Below are 19477 nucleotides of genomic sequence, written 5' to 3' on the forward strand. Positions count from 1 at the left end.
TATTTTCATCTCTTCATAAAAAAACTATTATCATTTCAGCAACAGTCCTTTGGGGAAAATTGTTCATCTAAATTTTTTTTTTGTATGATGACAACATTGACTGTATTATCCATAGTCTTTTTGAAGGCTCTTACCAAAAGGATAAGGCTTTGGGGATCTTTCTATTCAGGTTAACACTAGATACCACTGCATGGTAAATGCTTGGAAATATATGACAAATACCAACAAATCAAAGGTCAGTTAATGTCAAATAATACATATATGGAAAAAACACCCAAAATTTCTTGCAAGTAGTGAAAAATGGTATTTGAATAGTCTAAATTTTAATACCATGAAGATGCTGTATCATGTAACTGATGTAGTATCAAATGTTGGTTAATTAAGAACTGAGTTTAAGTCTTGATTTTGTTGAATGACAGCTACAATTCTGAGGTTTTAAAAATTAATCTGGCAAGTTCAATTTGGAGTTATACAGATAAATTTTACTGCTATCAATAGACTGACTTTGTCTGAAGGCAGAATTTAATTGATCATGTTCATAAATACAATGGAGAGTGAATTAGAAGGTTTTGTCTATCTAGATTGCTTAACTCTTATGTTCTAAATCTACAAAACACTGCACATGAAAAAACATTGCTATTTAGAAACTTAAAGATACTTACAAGCTGCTCTGATTTTACACCAAAAAGCTGGATGGTCTTCGCCACATTTTTGGCCACAGCTAAACTCAGGTCTGGATCAACAGCAGCCACATTTAGCTCACTGGAAGCAAAGATTACAAAACTTAATTAACAACTAAACAGTGCTGTATTGAATGCTGTACTGGATCGATAAAGAATTAACTATGAACACACAGTTACGTGGCACGTCAATTTCGAGAGAGTAGCACATACAACCAAGTCTTTCCACGCACCGTAATTCAGTTTACAATTTAACAAGTCATTTGGGAATTTTATGTGCAGTGTTCCTATTCTAGTAGAAATGAGCAAAGTTTAGGAATGACACTTCAGTATGAAATCACTATTAGTAAGCCATTCAAAAATATTGACAGCAATTAACTACATTCAAGCTTTGGCAGCAGCCTTCAAACATTACAGGTGAATATACAGTCATTCAACTCTGGAATTACATGAGCTGTGCAGAAATACCCAGGGGATGCCTTAGCTTGACACAACTAATAAGCTGTGTTTTAGGCAATCCTTCATAGTAAAAGAGGCCCCCAAGGAATGACAGGGAACAAATGAAGAAGGAAAAGATTTCTAAATCGCTTCCAGTATTTTTTGTTCATTAACATCTCTAGATCTCCATCGGCAGGAGCTGCATTCAAAACTGCTCTGCTGAAGATGGGCAAGCACAAGAACCATCATGTTGCTAATGGTGAGTTTAACCTCTCTCAAGAGCTGGAGAATCATTAGGCACCCCAATTTGGAATAATCTTCTCTGGGAACTCTCTAGGGCCCCAAACATCATAAGCTAAAGGTCACTTTTGAAGACTCAGCTGAAATTTCGTAATTTTCATCTTGTTTCCTTTCTCTTTTGGAAGGAGCAAAACAGTATCAGTCACCCCACCAAGAGACATGTTCTGAGCATCTGTAACTCCCAGTCACAAGTACTGTGTCAATATTTAATATTTTATACACAGACACATACAATGTGAATGCTGCCCATCTTTTTTCAGACTTCATTAAACAGAGTAGTTGTTACCAAAACCTTATGAGGGAAAATGCACCATTGGTAATTTAGGTATCTCATTCTACAAATTCTACCTGGAATAGTCATCTTACCTATCATCTTGCTGTTTTACTCTAACAAAGAATTTACACCAGGTATTATCACTTTCAGCCAAGCAACTACCACTTCCCTTTGACACAGTCAGGATAATTAAGATACCAGACATTTACAGTACGTGTAAAGTTTCTCTTCCTGATCTTTTATAAGCTTAAACATTAAAACTTATGCTAAAATTTCATTTATTCCAGAAAAACAAAATACAGAAAATATTAATAAAATATATTTATTAGAAATAATAATAAAGAGGTGCCTATCATGCTGTATTCAGCATTGGTGCAGCCTCAACGTGAACACCATGTCAAGGTTCAAGGTCCCACAGTTTAGGAAGAATGTGGTGTTATCTGCATGTGTCCAGAGGAGGGCAACAGATCAGGTGAAAGGACTGGAAGGAATGTCCTGTGAGGGACAGTGAAGGGTGTGGGTTTGTCACGTCTGGTTTCCTCTACAGCTTCCTAAGCAGGGGAAGTGGAGAAGGAGGTGCTGATCCTCCTCCCCAGGACCCAGTCAGAGGAGGTGTGGGAATGGTTCAGAGCTGCATGAGGTGAGGTTCCAACTCAGCATTAAGGAATCACTTCCTTACCAAGAGAGTGGTCAAACCCTGGAACAGGCTTATTAGAGAGGTGGTCGATGCCCCAGGCCTGGCAGTATTTAAGAGGCATTTGGACAATGCCCTTAACGTGTTTCAGCTTTTGGCCAGCTCTGAAGTATTCATGCAGTTGGACTGGATTTATCATTGTAGGTCCCCTCCAACTGAAATATTCTGTTCTATTGTGTGTTAGTCTATTTTATCCTATCCTATCCTAAACTCTGACTTGATTTTTGCACTAATCTACTTTATAATTAAAGAGTAATCAACCTTTTATCGCTAAGGAAGTCTCCTTTCTAAAAGTGTAAGTTATTAAAAAATACATGTTGAGTATTTTATTTCCAATATACATTTCCAATGCCTTATATGTGCATACCTGGCTATAGTTTTAATGATGCCGTCAAGCTCATCAGAAGAGGGAGGATTCCGACCTCCAGGAGGAAAGACAAGATTGATGGGGTCAAACAGTCGAGACAAGGATTTTGACAAATAGGCAGCTTCGTATTGTTGCAGTGAATCTTTCAGGGCCTTTTCTGGACTTTGCACATAAGAAAAAGTTACTACATTTTAAATTAAAATACACAATAGCATTAAATCTTTTCAGACGTACAAACTTTGCAATACTGAACCTGTTTTTCCTTTCTGCTTTTTAAACATATGCATATGAAAAACATTCTTCTGATAAGTCTCCCACTGACTGCTGAAGAACATATTTAAGTCAATACAATTCTCATATAAAATATTCATTTTATCTTACATAAGTCTAGAAGTCATAATAAGCTTGATAAGCCTGTTTCAGTTTGATCTTTCTGATATCACTTAGATCATGTTTATTCCATGATGTATAAACTAAAAACTGTGAATCATAACAACTGAGCATTTGTCACACTCAAATGATTGCAGTGTCATCAGGAGAAAGCTAGTGCTGTAATCACAATACATACAAAACTGAATTTTCACCATTTTTCACCCAAAGAGACAAAAAGATAGAACTTGTTCAAAAGTCAAAGACTTTGTGAAAGACAAGACAACCCAACACTGTTAGACATACAGTTTAATGAAAAGCTTAGAGCTCTAAAATAGCATTAGAGCAGTAACTGCAAGAGAGGAAAAAAGCCTTTCAAATTCTCCTGCAGTGACAGTTTGAATAACAGTGAGTTTAAAAAAATATTCTGTTTTTTTACAGGGTGCAAAGATTTATATTTTATAGTCATACACTTCATAATACATACTCATAATCTTCATTTTTTTGCATGAATATGTCCTGAGCATCTTCTTCCATTTGCTGTAGTTCAGCAAAAAGATCAGTAGTTCCACTGTTAAAATTCCTCTGAATATTTTGACTATATTGTTGGAGGCGCTTCCACAAGTCATTATAAAGCCTCAGTAATTTAGGGTATTCTCCTTCAAATGCTTGTTTCAAAAACATAGAGGCTGTAAAATAAAGCAGTAAGCAACACGATGCTAAATTCAAACGAATTTTTTTATTCCTATGAACAACCTCTATCCTTGCATTTATATCAATGTTACACAATGTTATCCTAAGTTTTATATAAATAATGTAATATTTACAATTCATTCAAAGTGACATAACTATAACATTAAATGCACTTGACAAAGGATGTAAAGCACCAGTATAAAACCCACAACTGGAGAAGACTAGATATAAAAAAAATACTTTATTTTGCACAATAAATGTTTGGTATCAAACTTTGTTATTATTATCATTCATTTAAGACCAAAGGGTAATTGGAACTCTCTAAATCTAGAGATTTGCTAACAATATCATGATGGAGGATAAGTGAGGGGCTGTGCAACTTTGAATATACCAATTTAAAACAGACAAAGATAACTCCTATGAACCAAAGTCTTCAGAAATGTGATGAGGGAAGCATATGTTTTTATGCAAACATCTTAAAACAAGGTACTTAATATGCAATTCCTAAACTTATCAAAGAATGATAAAGCCAGTAGAAAAAGGAGCATTATTTTCAGACTTGAAAGGCTTGCCACAAGTAACAGGAAATGAAACAAATGTACAACTGCTTTAGCAACTGTTAATCTTGATCTAACCTCACTCATACTCTAGAGATTTCCCTTTACATTAGGAGATTAACACTGTTCCATTCATTCATAGGTTTTTCAGGTTCCAGACAGCTGCCCCATTTCACCCAGCCTGTGCTTTCAACTCAAATACATAATTTTGAATAATGGAGGGTTCACATTTATTATCAAACACAGAGTTATTTTAGGTCATGAAGCTATGTTTACAAAGACTGTCCCAACCTCACCCAAGCATATCATTATCTAATATCAAACCTTTTAAACTGCTATAAATGTCTATTTTTACACTATTTTTCTGATATCTTGTCTTCCTCTGATCAATATGATCCAGAACCTGATTGATGTCAGTGGATTCAGTCACCAGAAATTTATGTTAAAAATGAACATTTTCATTTAGATGCCTCGCTGATATGAAAAAATCTGCCTCCCCAAAACTCATCTGTACCAAGATAAAAACATTCACATCGAACCCTCTCATACATGTTTATATGAAATACATTATTAAAAACTGTAAGCAATAAAACAGTTTAGAAAAAGTAGGGCTGCCAAAATGTGAGAGTTCCCTCAGTTCTGCCGTGTTGGTTGGTCCTGTTAACTGATGTCACAGATTTACAATGCTCAGGGTGAGTGCTGAGAACAGGCAGCACGTGTTCAGTGTGAGCACAGGAGGCTCGGGGTATGCACATGCTGCCCTTAGAGCAATGCATAAGGCAAACAGTAAAATTAATATGTTTTAACACAAGATGCATACATTTTCTTTTGGGATCATCTAGTTACTTAGCAACCACTGAGTATGAATCCACCAGCTAGTTCCTCAAAATTATATTGCTGCTATAAAGCCTGGAAGGACCACATTTTGAAGGGCCAGTGCAATAGCTGAGATCACAAAGATAAATGCACATCTTATGCCCTTCACCTCTAGTGCAACAGATTGAACTGAAACACTCTATGCAAACATGAAAGATATATTTATGAAAGTACCAAACTCACCTATGATCCAACTGTATGCTGCATTAGCATGCTCTGGTAATAGTACTGTCTTATGTTAACACATGATTTATTTTTGATATCCCTTGATTGTACTGGCTATTTACATATTACACATGTAGAGAAAATTGTGTATAGTCAGAACACCAGCTGTTCATCTGTATTTATATAAAACAATTTTGAGGTAACTAAAATCCAGATTATAATGGAATCCAAAAAATGACTGAAATCTGATTTTTACAACCAATCAGTGTTTAACAAGAAAAGACTAAGAATTTATCTTTAAAATCAAATTACTAATTTTGAATTTGGCAAACCCAGTTGCTTTAGGGAGTATAATGTACAATTCCCAACAATTTTACCTCCATTCACAGTTAGAAAAATACTTCTTGTTATTAGATAACAACTACTTAATGAAACAGAAAATATTTCCTTTTTAAAATTCAACCATAGTTTAAGAGAATCCTGTCTGGTTACACACCCAGAAGTTATAAATGCATAGACTTTGTGCTGAGTGAACCACTGCTATAGTTCTGGTAGAGGAGATACCAAGCAAAGGACTTACTGAAAAATGAGATTCAAAATAATTACAGAACACATTACAAATAATTTATACTGAATACTTACAGTCTGTTGCTGACTGAAAATGAGAGGAAAGTGTCTGGGTTACTGCAGTCCAAAATTTGTACAAAATATCAGACTGGCCATCCTAAGAGCAAGGGACAAAAGGAATACAAGTTTCAAAACATGCTCTTTCCAAAGAATATCAAGCAATGCAAATGCTTCCAGTCAAAGTTACTCCTCAACACTGAAAATAAAAACAAAATAAGTGAAATCTGAGAAGTTTTCCTCAGGTTTAGGGCTAGAAAAACTATTGGATAAAACAAAGAACAGCTTCAGTCTTGTCTCAAATTAAATATTTTCCTCCAAGTCTGAGCAGAAATCTCCCAGCTCTGTAGGGGTGTGGGTGCAGCCCGAAGCAGCACACCTCAGGAGACGTGTTAGAAAATCTCCCTGCACTGCAGTGACCTTCCCATTCATGGAGTTCTTGTGCTGGCTACACCACAGCAATCATTCACTGCCACTACCACACACTGGCAAACTCCAGCCAGGGACCAACCCACTGCACACAGAGCAGCTCTGCTTCCCAAAAACACAGACCACACAAAAATGCAGTGAACCTCACCGCTAACTCTCCACTGCGTGGTGCCACCAGGGCTTGCAGTCAGAAGTGGAAACAAGGGAGCACACCAAAGGGAATGTGCAGGGGCAGGCTGCTCCCCTACTGCCCCCAACCTCTGGCACTTAGGGTCAAGCATTAAAGCATGATTTTTGATCCCTGTCTGTTTGAAAAAAAATTCCAGGAGATGAGGATGGGTATCCTGTCCTGCCTGCTCGTTAAGATACTTCGAAGACTGTTCAGTGTTGCCATGGGAAGAGAAAACCCACTCTGAACAGAAGGGTTTTCTTCCTTGCATGGTTTACATGTCATCCCTTGACCCAACTGCTGCATTAACCAGTTTGACCAGATCACTGGTCACATCACAGAAAAGAAAAAACATGTCACTTTCACTTCTGCACTGCCCAGCAGTACCACAAAAAGGTGGAGATAATTATATTTAAAAGTCTCACTACTCCAAAATGAATTAGTACTACTTAAGATGATAAAGGAAAAAAATGGTCTCTTTTCACTAGCAGTGGCAATAATGGGCAAAGCAACAAATGTCTTTACAATGTCATTCATTAACAAGTACCACTGCATCCCTCTTGAAGATCTGTTCATTAAAAGACTGCAGGTTCAAGCTCAAGTTTCAGTTGAAAAAAAATCTTAAAGAATGAATATAAAATCTAAAAATCAGTCCAAGGTATAGTGATAAATCTAAGTGTAATGATAAAAAATAGGATTATCATCACAAACTCTGCAATTAGATGAGGAATTAATCCAACTCTACTCCTCATCTCTAAAGATAAAGGCAAAGTTTATGGGTCATGTGTTAAGAATTGAGAGAGGACATCTTTTATGCTGTTGGACTCATAAAATGCATGATAATTAACACTGAATGCTAAAATAAACTGGGATTACAGAATCTCATTTTTGACTACTTGAGGAGAATGATGGATTTAGAAACTGAAGTAATTTATGTTTGTGTTTTCTGTAAAATTGTACTTGACTTTCATAAATGGGCAAAGTAAAATTAGAATGTCAGAAAATTATTCAGAAGGTTCACTGCATAAAATCTCTTTTCTTTGATAAATTTATTGCAATAGCATAAACGTGAAATTACTTAACTCTTTAGTTCACAGTTTCAAATTTAGAACATGAAGACTACTATAAAACAAACAGCCTTGCACATCAAGTATAAATTAATTTGGCTTTCATATTCTCTATCCCAGCCTGGAGCAATGGTTGCCTATTGAGCATGGTCACTCAATTCAAATTCTACATAATCTAATGCAGGTGGAAAAATACTTAGAGAGCACTTTCAAACTTTTTTTTTGTATAATTACATCTACATCTCTGTCACTGTCTCAGCAGAAAACACAGTGATTAAAGGGTCCAGAAAACAAATATGCATGTACCCTTCCCCATCAACATTGCTATCTTAGTTGTCAGATTCAACATGGTGACAAGTAACAGTAACATGGGATGATGCTTTATGTTGTGTGTCTTCTAACCTGGGCAAAGGACATTAACTGTATCAGAATTTTGTAGGGAAGAAGGCCCTCATGGCTCAGCTAGCCAACTGCATTATGCATGAGGAGAGACTCATTATGTATGAGAAGGGAAAAGCTTCCTGAAAAAGTCAGATAACATTTCCTACTGACTGACTACTCGGTCAAAAATGTTTAGTGGAAAAAACAAATGCCCTGTTTTCTAACTAATTAAAATACTATCTACAGAGTGCTGGTTGATTCTATAACATATGACACAAGATTTCAGTTTGTCCAGTGCTGAGATGCAGTCTCTCTGGAGGTGAAATATAGCTGCTGATTAATAGAACAGAGAAGACCATGTAAGAGTTTGTGGCAGGAACTAGAAAATACTGTTGCCTACACATACACCAGGGGGTATTTCAGTGGGTGGACTGTAGCTACCAAAACTGGAATACAGCAGGGCATTAGCATTAGATACTCCAGAGGGAGTAAAAAAGTGCCATATGCAACCATGAGCATCCAGAAACAATTTAATTTTTTTAATCTGTAATTTCTTTTGCTTACACATTATTTGAAATATTATTTTTAAAGGTATATTTGAGTCTCTCACTGCTCGTTTTTTAAATGATGTATTCTTATAAGGATTAGATTTATTAAATTTATGAGAATTTTAATTTAACTGCTTAAAATGTAGCATGCAATTCCATCTGACAATAATCAATACTAGAAAATTACAAGGAAAGGGTAGCAAAAGGAGTGTTTTTCTCCAGCAGGAAATTAAAGGAATGTCCCTTGTACTGGACAACTTCTTCAAGGACTTAAAAAGATAGGCAGGATGAAGCTGGAAAAGGCAGTTCTGCTTGCTTGAAATGTACACAGCAAATCTACTGGCTCATCTTAATGCAGTGGAAAGTTTATAAGCCTTCCCTACGCTTCACATGCAGCATTGTGAGCAGCAAACCACAGTATCAGAAAGTAACTGCTCTTTTGGGCCTTTCTCTTTCAGAAAACTGAAGTCAGCTAGCCAAAACTACCTTCTCATCTGCAAATAATGAATATAGTCATCCTCCACACTTACACCAAATATCCTCAGTGGTAGACAATGTCTGGGAGCATGGGGTACATCCACATTAGTGATTCAAAGTGTACATAGGGCTCTCTTTGGTCCAAATCTGTCTTGTGTCTAGTACTTGCCTTGCAGAACACACTGAAACGTGCTAGCAGAGTAACTTCCACTATTCAAGAAATGCACTACCTCATAATTAAGTTTTAAAAGAACCACTTCTGCAATTAAATAGCTTTTTTCAGCATATCATCATATAGTTGTAAAATAATCCACAAGGATGTACTAATATTTCTATCAATTAATATTCTGAGACTTTAAATGAGGAATTTTCCATTTCTCTTGCTTCTGAAATGAAATAGAATTGGAAGATGTTAAATTATTTACACCCCCTCCAAAATAAAAATGCTTGCTTTGAAATCTAGTCACAAGCAGATTAACATCTTGTGATACAATCCCTTGTAGCAGGAGCAGCTGACAAGATGAGTAATGAACTGCATCCGATTATCTTTTCAGCTCTGTAGCAATCATTTTCCAACAGCTTCCTATGCCATAACCAACAACACTGGAAAAAGGTCACAGTTCTGTCATACTGTCCCCCCTCCCAGTGTACGCGTTCAACAACACAGAGAACACATAACCCTTTGGAAGCTAAGAGGTTCTATTATCTGGCACAAAGCTGTTTCAGGTGCATACTGTGCACATAGAAAGCTTACATAAAACATCCATACATAATTGAAAGTCTCCAGAAGTAAATGATTGCACTTTAGCATAAAATAAAATGTTATTTCCTCTTGTCATGCGATATGTTTTTCCTTCAATAAAAGAACCTTAACTGTAATTGATGGTATCCAAAATTCATGATAGGCAAGATTCAGGTTGACATACACATATTTTCCCCATCATGAAATATACCAAATTACAACTATGAACATTAATTGCAAGCAATTGTAAGACTATAATGGCAAAGCAGAACTTTCCTTCCAAACCAGACCCATTTAATGCAGCATTATAGAATGAATGGTACTGTCTGCTCGCAGCTTTATTTTGATCTCACAGCACAGAAAATCTGCACATAGATCATACTTTGTACCACTACAAAATGGTGGGGAAGTAAGATCAGCCACAGAACTGGCTATTTTCTAATAAAAATCTGTTGTGAAAATGCTCCAATGCCTAAAGCACACTTACATAAACTACTATCTACCAACCCAAACTGTAAATTAAAAATACTGTCACTATTGTTCCTGTGACCAGTGACCACTTTATTCCCCAAAACTGAACAGCTGAGCAGGCACTTACACGATTTAGTAGCCCTTATGCAATTCCTTAGGCAGCACAAGACAGTTTAGATCTGTCCTTCTCTTGCTCTTGTTAATTATTTTCAGAAATAAACCAAACTGCCCAGTAACATACACCAGGGCAACCCTCTGTCACTCTGACATGCTGGACAGTTGGCCACAACCAAGGAATGGAAAGATATTTTTGAAACATGTATGGACTATTAGCACTTAGCTACTTTAAAATATGTTATTTCTAGGTAACCCACTTGCATTTGTGTAGAGTAAAATAGAAAACCACAACAACCAGACTGTACTCTGGCCCAGCCACTGTAGTCTTCCCCCTTTTTCACACTATTTAAGGATTTGGTACACACTCACATGTACTATTCACAGAGGAATTACTTGCTCATGAAAATTATATCCATAAATCAGACAAAATATGTCCAGCAGGCTAGACCACAAATGGTGATGCATTTTCTCAACAGTGAGGCTCACTATATTGCCTATGTGAATGGGACAAAGTTTATCCTTATTAAAATCATAGATGGAAGTAGTCTGACTTCTATGGGATATCTTATTTATGCAAAATTAAAAATGTCCTTAACTGCTTTGCTGAATCGGGGCCAGAATCAGCAATCAGCTAAAAGAATTTTAACTTTGTGTAACTATTTAATTTCAGCCATTATTAAAAAACCCCTATTGGCAATACTCAGCACAAAGAGTAACACTGTGCAACTTTCCCCTAACAGAGCAGGTTTTGGGTAAAACATCTAAGGTTGTACAGTAGAACCACAGAGTCACAGAACTAACTAGGTTGGAAAAGACCTTTGAGATCATCAAGTCCAGCCTATGACCTAACACCACCTTGTCAACTGAACCATGGCACCGAGTGCCACATCCAGTCTTTTTTCTAAACACCTCCAGGGATGCTGACTCCACCACCTCCCTGGCAGCCCATTCCAATGGTCAATCACTCTTGCTATGAGGAACTTTTCCCAATGTACAACCTAAATTTCCCCCGATGCAGCTTAATAACACTGCATAAGGCCAGTGCCAGAAGACATTTGGACAGTGTTAGTTCTTCCTGCTCTCTGTCCCAGGAACTCCATAAGGTTCCTGTCAGACCATTCCTCTACATTCCCCATTCTCTTGAGGTTGCTCTTGATGGCAGCATGACTCCCTGGAGCATCAGCCACTACTCCCAGTTTTGTGTCATCAGCAAACCTGCTGAGGGTGCACTCTGGCCCATCATCCAGATCACTAATAAAGTCTTAAAATAGAACTGAACCTTGTACTGACCCATTGTGGGGGTACACTACTGACCAGCTGCTAGATTTTGTGCCACTGAACACCACTTTCTGGGCCTGGTCATTCAGCTGGACCATTCATGATTAATCCCACATGGATAAAAAGCTCTCTCAGTGCAACTGGGAGAGCCTGCAGACTCAATCACCTTTTATCCAATGACTGGTGGTAAGGAAAGGATTTACATCAGTACTCTTTTACTGGTATGGGGGAGGAGGGATTTATACTTGTCTATAATTTTTTTTTTCAGTAATCCTTTCATCTTTAGTGCATGGTATTACAGCACCTAAGCAGACTTGTTAATAGTGTGAAGCACCACTATTACTCAGATTGATGCATTGACTGCATAGATTTGAAATTTAGATTGGATGTTGCCTGCTTGCAAGATTATAGAAGAAACTACAGACTGACAGGATTCATGTGCTAAACCCCTTCTCACTCACATGAAAATGACTCGTTTTCCCAGTTGAAAAAATATAATCCATTTTCACTAACAGCTACTACAAAGTTAATAAACCACTGAACAATAGTGGGCTGAGTACCAGTATCATCAAAGGATAGATATTAGAAGATCTGTATTCACTGGTACTATATAATAATTTTCATGCTAAAGCCTGGAAAACTAATTTAAAGTCTCCTCAAACATAAAAACAGCTTACCTCATTTAAAAAAAAATATCAAACTACTAATTAACTTTTACTGAAATGAAATTAAATCTCTTTAGCTCTGCTCTTGTAACTATTTAGTATATGACATTAAATCTAAATTCAAGGAATGAGGGTGAAAGTACCCCCCTTCTTCAGTATTAGACAAGAATGTAAGAAGATGCTGAAAGGACATATATTTATTTTTACAAATGTCTCTATTTCCTCCTCACTGTAAATTTAGAACTTAATGAGTATAATTTTCCATCTGTGAATTAACATATTTGTGTCTGTCTAAAATAGCTATTTTAACATTCAAATAATAAATCTGACCCACTGATTCTAAACTGGTTCCCCCTTCATGACCACTTCCAACTTATTTTTCCCTGTAGAAATTTTGATACTTTGAGTAGAATGTGAAAAACATCTTTATTGTGAGGCCTCTTTGAAATGTAAAACAATATGGTGAATATTAGCATGCAGCTAGTTGCTGCAGGCTCCTGAAATCAGGCTTTGCATACTAACATATACAGTGTTTTCTATCTGTAATCAAATGCTCTGCCATGGAGAAATACAGGACTTGTGAATGTTGCTCTAAAAACAGAAGACGTTTAAAGGACAGTCTAAATATTTTTTCCACCAAGAAAGCAACAATGCAAATGATTTAACAATTTCGTATGACAAGATCTTATGGGACAGAAATAAGGAAATCTATTTGCACTATTTCTATAGCAACATAATTGCCAAATGTTAGACTGTGAACAAAAAGCCATCATCCTCAGTAGTGCAATTAATCAGTAAAGAAAAGACAAATTCTGAGTGTGTTCTCAATAACCCTTTTTTATATCCCTAAAGTAGTCAGGATTAAATTTCTTCAATAAGTGTGAATTTAAATTTCTAATGTTGTTTATATTACACATTACAGGTGCAGAGATGTCAATAAATGACACTGTGATTTTAAAAATGACCTTGATTTTTTTTTTTGTTTTACTGCAGGGCACAGAATTTCATTACACTGGGTTGATCAGTTTATATCCAAGGTGTAATAGTTTCTAGACTTCCAGCAGTAGTGCAACGTTTGAAAAAAGGTCTCTTTAGGCAGGTGACAAAAGAAACAAAAGCCGCTTTGCTTTATTTCTCAAAAACGTTCTTGACTAGAAAATAAAGTTAAGACTGTGCATTTTATGGAATATTGGAATTCTTAAGTGATTCCTCAGAAAACCTAATTTGTAAGGAACAAAAATATCTAGATATTAAACAGTGCCCTATATCTTCAAAACTACTTAAAACATTAATTAATCCTTCCATATTCCAGCAAGATATGCATCAACTGGAAATAAATGAACTTAGTATTCAAGAACCAGTAACTACCCCAGGGATTTGACAGCTTTCTTCTACCCAGAGAAGTGATTTAGTATGTACAGCTTCAATTCCAACCATGCTTTCACCTTGACTACTTCATATCCCCTCCAAGGATGAAAGGATGGTTTGTTACCATGTCCACTCAGCCCGGAGCTGTTCAGGTAAGATTGACAAGCATGATGATAAAAGGTGGCACTTCTGGTAAATGTATTTCTTTTCCAATGGCAAGCTGACTGAAAACCAACTGACTCAGTAATTTGCAGTCATCACTGATCAGCAATTTGCACAAACACCACTAAACCAGAAGTGAAAAAGAACAAAAGTCATTATTACCTACTAACCCACACAACCTCCCCGCCATCCCTTTTCTTCACAGCTGCATATTTCTGTCAGAGAAACGGAATTAAAGTTCTACAGAAATCGTAGTGTCATTAGAAAACCATTGCACAGGCTCTGACCCTCCCATGTGAATTAGAATCAAATTACTTTTGGCTGCCTGGGCACACAGATCCATTCAAAATGAGAGTTGGGACTTTTAACTGGTATGATATTCTTGGCTCTTTAAGAGTCCTCAAAACTCCTGCAAGTGAATTCAGCAGGGCAATTTGTAGATCTGAAACAAAAATTGTCTTTGATATTTTGGGAACCAAAAACCTGCACAGCCACCTGGGTTTAGATCTTCACAAAGTACCTCATTATGGCTGAAATAACAAATAGAAATCACGGTAGAAATAATGTGCAAGTAATCCAATTCTGCATTTACAAAAAATACCGAAAAATAAATCATATACTTGTCATAATTGGTGAAAACCATACTATTTCTGAATTCACATAAGACAATAATTAGATTATTTTTCAATATTTTCCACTAGGGATTATTTTTTAATTGGGTCAACTGAATGTGAATACGTGATGGTAGACGTGAATAATTTCAAAGCAGCAACATTTTTTAACAAGTTTGGACGGGGAGCAGAAATTAGAAGGTGAAATATAAGTACACGCTGTCAATAAATATGTATATTTTCCTTTTATTTTCTTTATCTTATGTAATGCTGAGGACATTTCTTTCTGTATCGTTAACACCTCATATTGCCAGTGTTGACAACTCAGGAAAAAAGCCTGCTTACTCACCAAACATTCATCAGCAGAAGCAATGATAAGAGCCCTCCAGAAAGTGCATAATAACACTCCCCAGAACTCTCAGCTCACTTTTTTACCCCGAGGCTTACGTAAACCACAGGGTTTGTGATGTGCCTTGGTTGCAAACAGGACGCCCAAAGGCGAGCAAGGGCAGCTCTGCCTGCACCTTTCTGCCCAGCAGAGAGACCCAGTTCATCCTTTCTACTGACCACCCCAACCCCTCTCAACAATGATTTGTTGCTTTTCAGGCTGCTTCTCTCTTGGCAGAACTGTTCCCTGATGCCTATGTAGGAGTGAAGGACCCAAAATAGATGAGGATCAAAGATCATTTTCAACTCTTTTACAAGGGGCTAAGAGGGACTCTAATTAGGAAGGTGGCTGTCACAGAAAGATGTGTTTGGCTGTGATTTACACTGAAGTCAATTGTAGTTTAGGCATTACAACAGCCGAGGAAGGATTAGTCACTACACATTGAAAGAGAGAAGCAATAAAGCAAAATAAACTGAAGTAACCTATTAGCTCTCTGAAGGTGAATTAAGTAATTGAAAGAAGTGATAAAAATAACCAGTCATTGGGTGAACAAAAATATCAAATTTACATTATTTAAATCTTATTTGTAATTTTAATTTTTGCTCTTAAAATTATGACAGTATTAACCCTATATTTAAAAAAATATATACAGTGAAAGCTGTATTCATTTTCCCCAAAACTAGAAATGAGAACTGCATGAGTTCTGAATTCCCTTAGCCCTCTGCAACTAAAATCTAGTAATTAAAGGCCTTTTTTTCTCACATAAAACCCACAAAATGTTCATTCAATCGTATTTCTCCTTTATACAGCTAACAGATTTGTTAAAAAATTAAATCTGCAATTTAAATATGTAAACATTAATAATGAATCTATAGTTCATGACTAGTATGAAATGAAGAAGTTTTTAGAATGTACTATGAGTACATGATTTCTTTTTACAATTGCATTAATTTCATATTGCGTGAAAGGAAAACCACCAAAAATCTAGATCTGCAAAGGGAAGGAGTGAAAAAATGTGCAGTATAAATTTAATGTTCAGATCCTTCCATGATCCTCATGTAAGCCTGACACTGTTACTTAACTCTTGGCCACATCTAAAGCTGGTAAAAATTGGAAGGGAATGCTGAAGGAGAAACCATAGGGTAGTAAAGATTCAGGTGTTGTCATTGCCCTCATGCTGAACTACAGAATTTAAAATTTTCCAAGTTCTGTACCTCAGCTTCTTCATCTGTCAGGTTTTGTTTCCTTTTTTTTAAAAAAAAAAACAAAACCAGAGGGTTTTTGTGAATCCTTTAATCAATTAGCTAGTGCTTTTATAACTACATTTTTGGATACAACATGATACAACACTACTAAATATTATTATGGTAAAAGGTAATTAGAAAGCCGGAAGGCACATGTTTGAGATCATCATCTAAAATTAGAAAAACTGCAGGCTGTGCTATCTGTGAAGAGAAAGACACAAAAAATCCCCAATGGAAAAAGAGAATGATGACTTAAAAAAAAGAGGCAAGTAGCTTCTTTGCTATTAAAGGACTTGTGCTTTAAAAAGGCTGGATCTCCTCCTCTCCTATGCTTCCTAGGATGATACTTGCACTGCAGTAATCAAAACAAGGAAGCAGATGGACAGGCAAAGTGGTACTGCAGCTGCTGCAGAAGATGACTATAATAATAATGTTGACATCAGTAACAGTAATTAGTGCACAGACTGTAGAGTGGATGATTCGTTTTCCTATCTTCTGGAGTGGGCATGCTGCTCTAGCAAACGGGTACAACATTAGTACCTTTGGCTTGTTTTGTTAATTTGCTCAGTTTATTAATGAAGTTGAATACAATACAGAAAATCCAGCTTCTCTCCCTCTCCAGAACACTTGCTGAGGAAAGCACATTTCGGTTTGGTTTAACTCGAGATGGAATCTTCATTAGTAAATGGCAAAATACCAATTTCTTATTTATATCTAAAACAATTCCTACTCTCCGATACAGCCATCTGTACTTACACTCCTGAATTTCAGCAGCATGCAGTACGTGTCTGGTTTTGTCTGAACAACAGCTCTACTCTTTGGTGTGACCTCACCCATCTGCAGCCTGGTGCCACACCTTTTTCAAGAGACACCAAAAGAAATGGTCTAACTGTGAGAATATCCAAGGAAAACACGATGCTGTACTGAAGCATTACAGGCAAGCAGTAAGTCCAGCGTCGGTGCCATCAGCAGTACTGTGCCACGCTGAGAGAATTCTCCTAGCAGAACATCTGATAAGGATGTACCACTCCTCCTTAGCTGCCCCACTGAGAATGACAATGTCCAGCCTGGCACTTTACTACACCAAAACACCCACCAAAGAGCAAAGTAATCGGAAGAGTGAAAACTGCAGAAAAATAAATAGAAGGATTTTATTTGGGAAATAAAACTTTTCACTTGGATGCAATCCTGCAGTATGAATGTTAAGGGAAGGAACAGCAATCAGAGAAATCATGGAACATGCTTAGCATAAGTCAGCCCAGTAAGCCTTTTATTTTCTAATGAGTTTGTCCTTACCCTGCTTCCATTGAAATTCATTTTCCCCTGTTCATTTAGTCTCCAGGAGGATAAAATATTTCCTTTGGTTTCCCTCTATTATCAGCCTCGAAAACCAGAAAAACTCTCTTTTCAGTTGTTGAAAAACTCCTTTTCAATTGATGCTTTACAAGAGGGAAGAGTGAAAGTCAGAAGCATGGGCACAGCCTGGGAGCCACTCATGAACACCAACAGATCATTCACCTAAGCTCCTTTGCCATCCAAACTCTTCCTTTCAGCATTTCTGGTCTGCCTCCAGGTTTCTATGTTTCTCCCTAAACATGCTGATCCACTGAAGGGCTGATCCACCCAAGCAGCGACAGATTTTTTTTGCCAGATTAAACATTTTTTAATTAAGAAAATATGCTAAATGTTCATAAACTTTTTGAGGGGGGTTGTGGATTTTTTTATTTTGGTTGGGTTGTTTTGTTGTTGTTGTTGTGGTTTGCTTTTTTGTTTGTTTTAACACAGAAAGAGAAGCTTGAAGTGCCTCATAGAAAAGTGATGCTCTGTGCAACATCTTCTAGAGACAGGCTTAAGTGACAGATAAAGGCTGTATTTAACCTTCATTATTTGCTTTCATTGTTTGGAAGACCACGTTTGCATATGAAGAGCTTCGCCAAGTTATTTCAAATATTAAGTCCATGTAAATTAAAAATCCAGTTACACACTTGGAAAGAGATGTCAGCAGGAACATGCCTTTTGTTTTCGCTCTCTTCTACTAACATAGATGAGACAGTTTCAGTAATCCTGTTCCTACCACTGAAGGAGGCCATTAATCAAATTATTCCAAATATGAATAAAAAACAATGCAAATGAATGGAAAATAATAGGTATTCAAAAGAACAGCCATGATAATTTTTCAAGGGAGAAATTGTCAAGAAGTGAGAAACAGATGGCTGAAAATGAGAGATGAAGACACATTCTCCTATGCAAACTAACAGATTTAATTAATTACTCAGATCACATGGTATTATGGAATGACATTAATGATCCATACAGTGGTGCCTTATCAGCTCCCTTTTAAAGAAAACAAAAGAAATTACAACAGAATGAACATGTTTACATCCTACAGATATAACCCACAGACCACAAATATATCCTTCAATGTTAGTTTGAGTCGCAACACCTTCCCATCAATTTAAGTAAAAAAAAATTATGGAACTGTAAAACTGTAAATCAACTCATTCTCTCATCACATTTTTCTTATGAGATTACTAAAGTGTATTCAACTAAATTACAGCTTTACCTTAACTATCTCCTCTATGAAGCAGACATGTGACACAGGATCTCTTTTCTTTGCCAATACTTTCTGCAAATGCTGCACCTGTAAGAGAGAATTTATTGAGAGGGAAAGTGACATCTGAATTCTTACATCCAAAATTGCATGATGAGACAAACAGGAATTAGCTGCAGAGTACCTGTCCACAAGCAGCACAGATCTGATCCATGAGTTTCTCCATATTTGTCCAGAGGGCTGCTCGGAAAGCTGCTGTGTTCCCAGGTGTTGGCATAGCAGCTCGACCAGGGCCACCTAAATGGTTTTTAAACATACACAGCAGCACATTTCAGCTTCCACAAATGAAAATTAAAATATTGGAAATACAGATCTCTATGCACTTTGAGAGATACTTTAAGCCAAAGCAGCCTAAAATACATTCAGAACAGAGCTTTGTGAATGGCCTCAGTTGTCTCAACTGAGAAGTTGACTAAGCTGAAGTTCTTTGGGGATACTTCACGCTCATGAATGTTACAAGCTCTACCAATTCAGACTGCCACAGAAACACCACAGTAATGCCAATGACCAGTTTTCCAGGATTTAAGAACAAAGGGAAATTGGAGAGTGAGTAGGTGTGAAAAATACAGCTATGACCAGCTCAGGACTTAAATGCATAGACAAACTGCTAAAAAAAGTTATATTCCAGCTGAAGGGTATGCAGCTTCTCAACAATCACTTCACTTGAGAGAGGATGCATTTCTGTATTATTTTGCTGATTATGGGTCTGGAC

At 36.8% G+C, this 19477-nt stretch overlaps 1 protein-coding gene across 1 annotated transcript in view; it reads right to left on the reverse strand.

Annotated features, from left to right (window-relative positions):
- The window catches only part of COG5 (component of oligomeric golgi complex 5), a 173782-nt gene that overhangs the window by 40491 nt on the left and 113814 nt on the right, over positions 1 to 19477 (reverse strand). Inside the window, exons 9-14 of the mRNA XM_084206189.1 lie at positions 18890 to 19002; positions 18718 to 18795; positions 6056 to 6137; positions 3610 to 3811; positions 2754 to 2915; positions 663 to 762 (exon numbers count right to left, since the gene is read on the reverse strand). Coding sequence (XP_084062315.1) covers positions 663 to 762; positions 2754 to 2915; positions 3610 to 3811; positions 6056 to 6137; positions 18718 to 18795; positions 18890 to 19002 — 737 coding nt within the window. The remainder of the gene's footprint in view (positions 1 to 662; positions 763 to 2753; positions 2916 to 3609; positions 3812 to 6055; positions 6138 to 18717; positions 18796 to 18889; positions 19003 to 19477) is intronic.

The sequence above is a fragment of the Fringilla coelebs genome (genome assembly GCF_963513975.1).
Source record: "Fringilla coelebs genome assembly, chromosome: 5".
Taxonomy (NCBI): domain Eukaryota; kingdom Metazoa; phylum Chordata; class Aves; order Passeriformes; family Fringillidae; genus Fringilla; species Fringilla coelebs.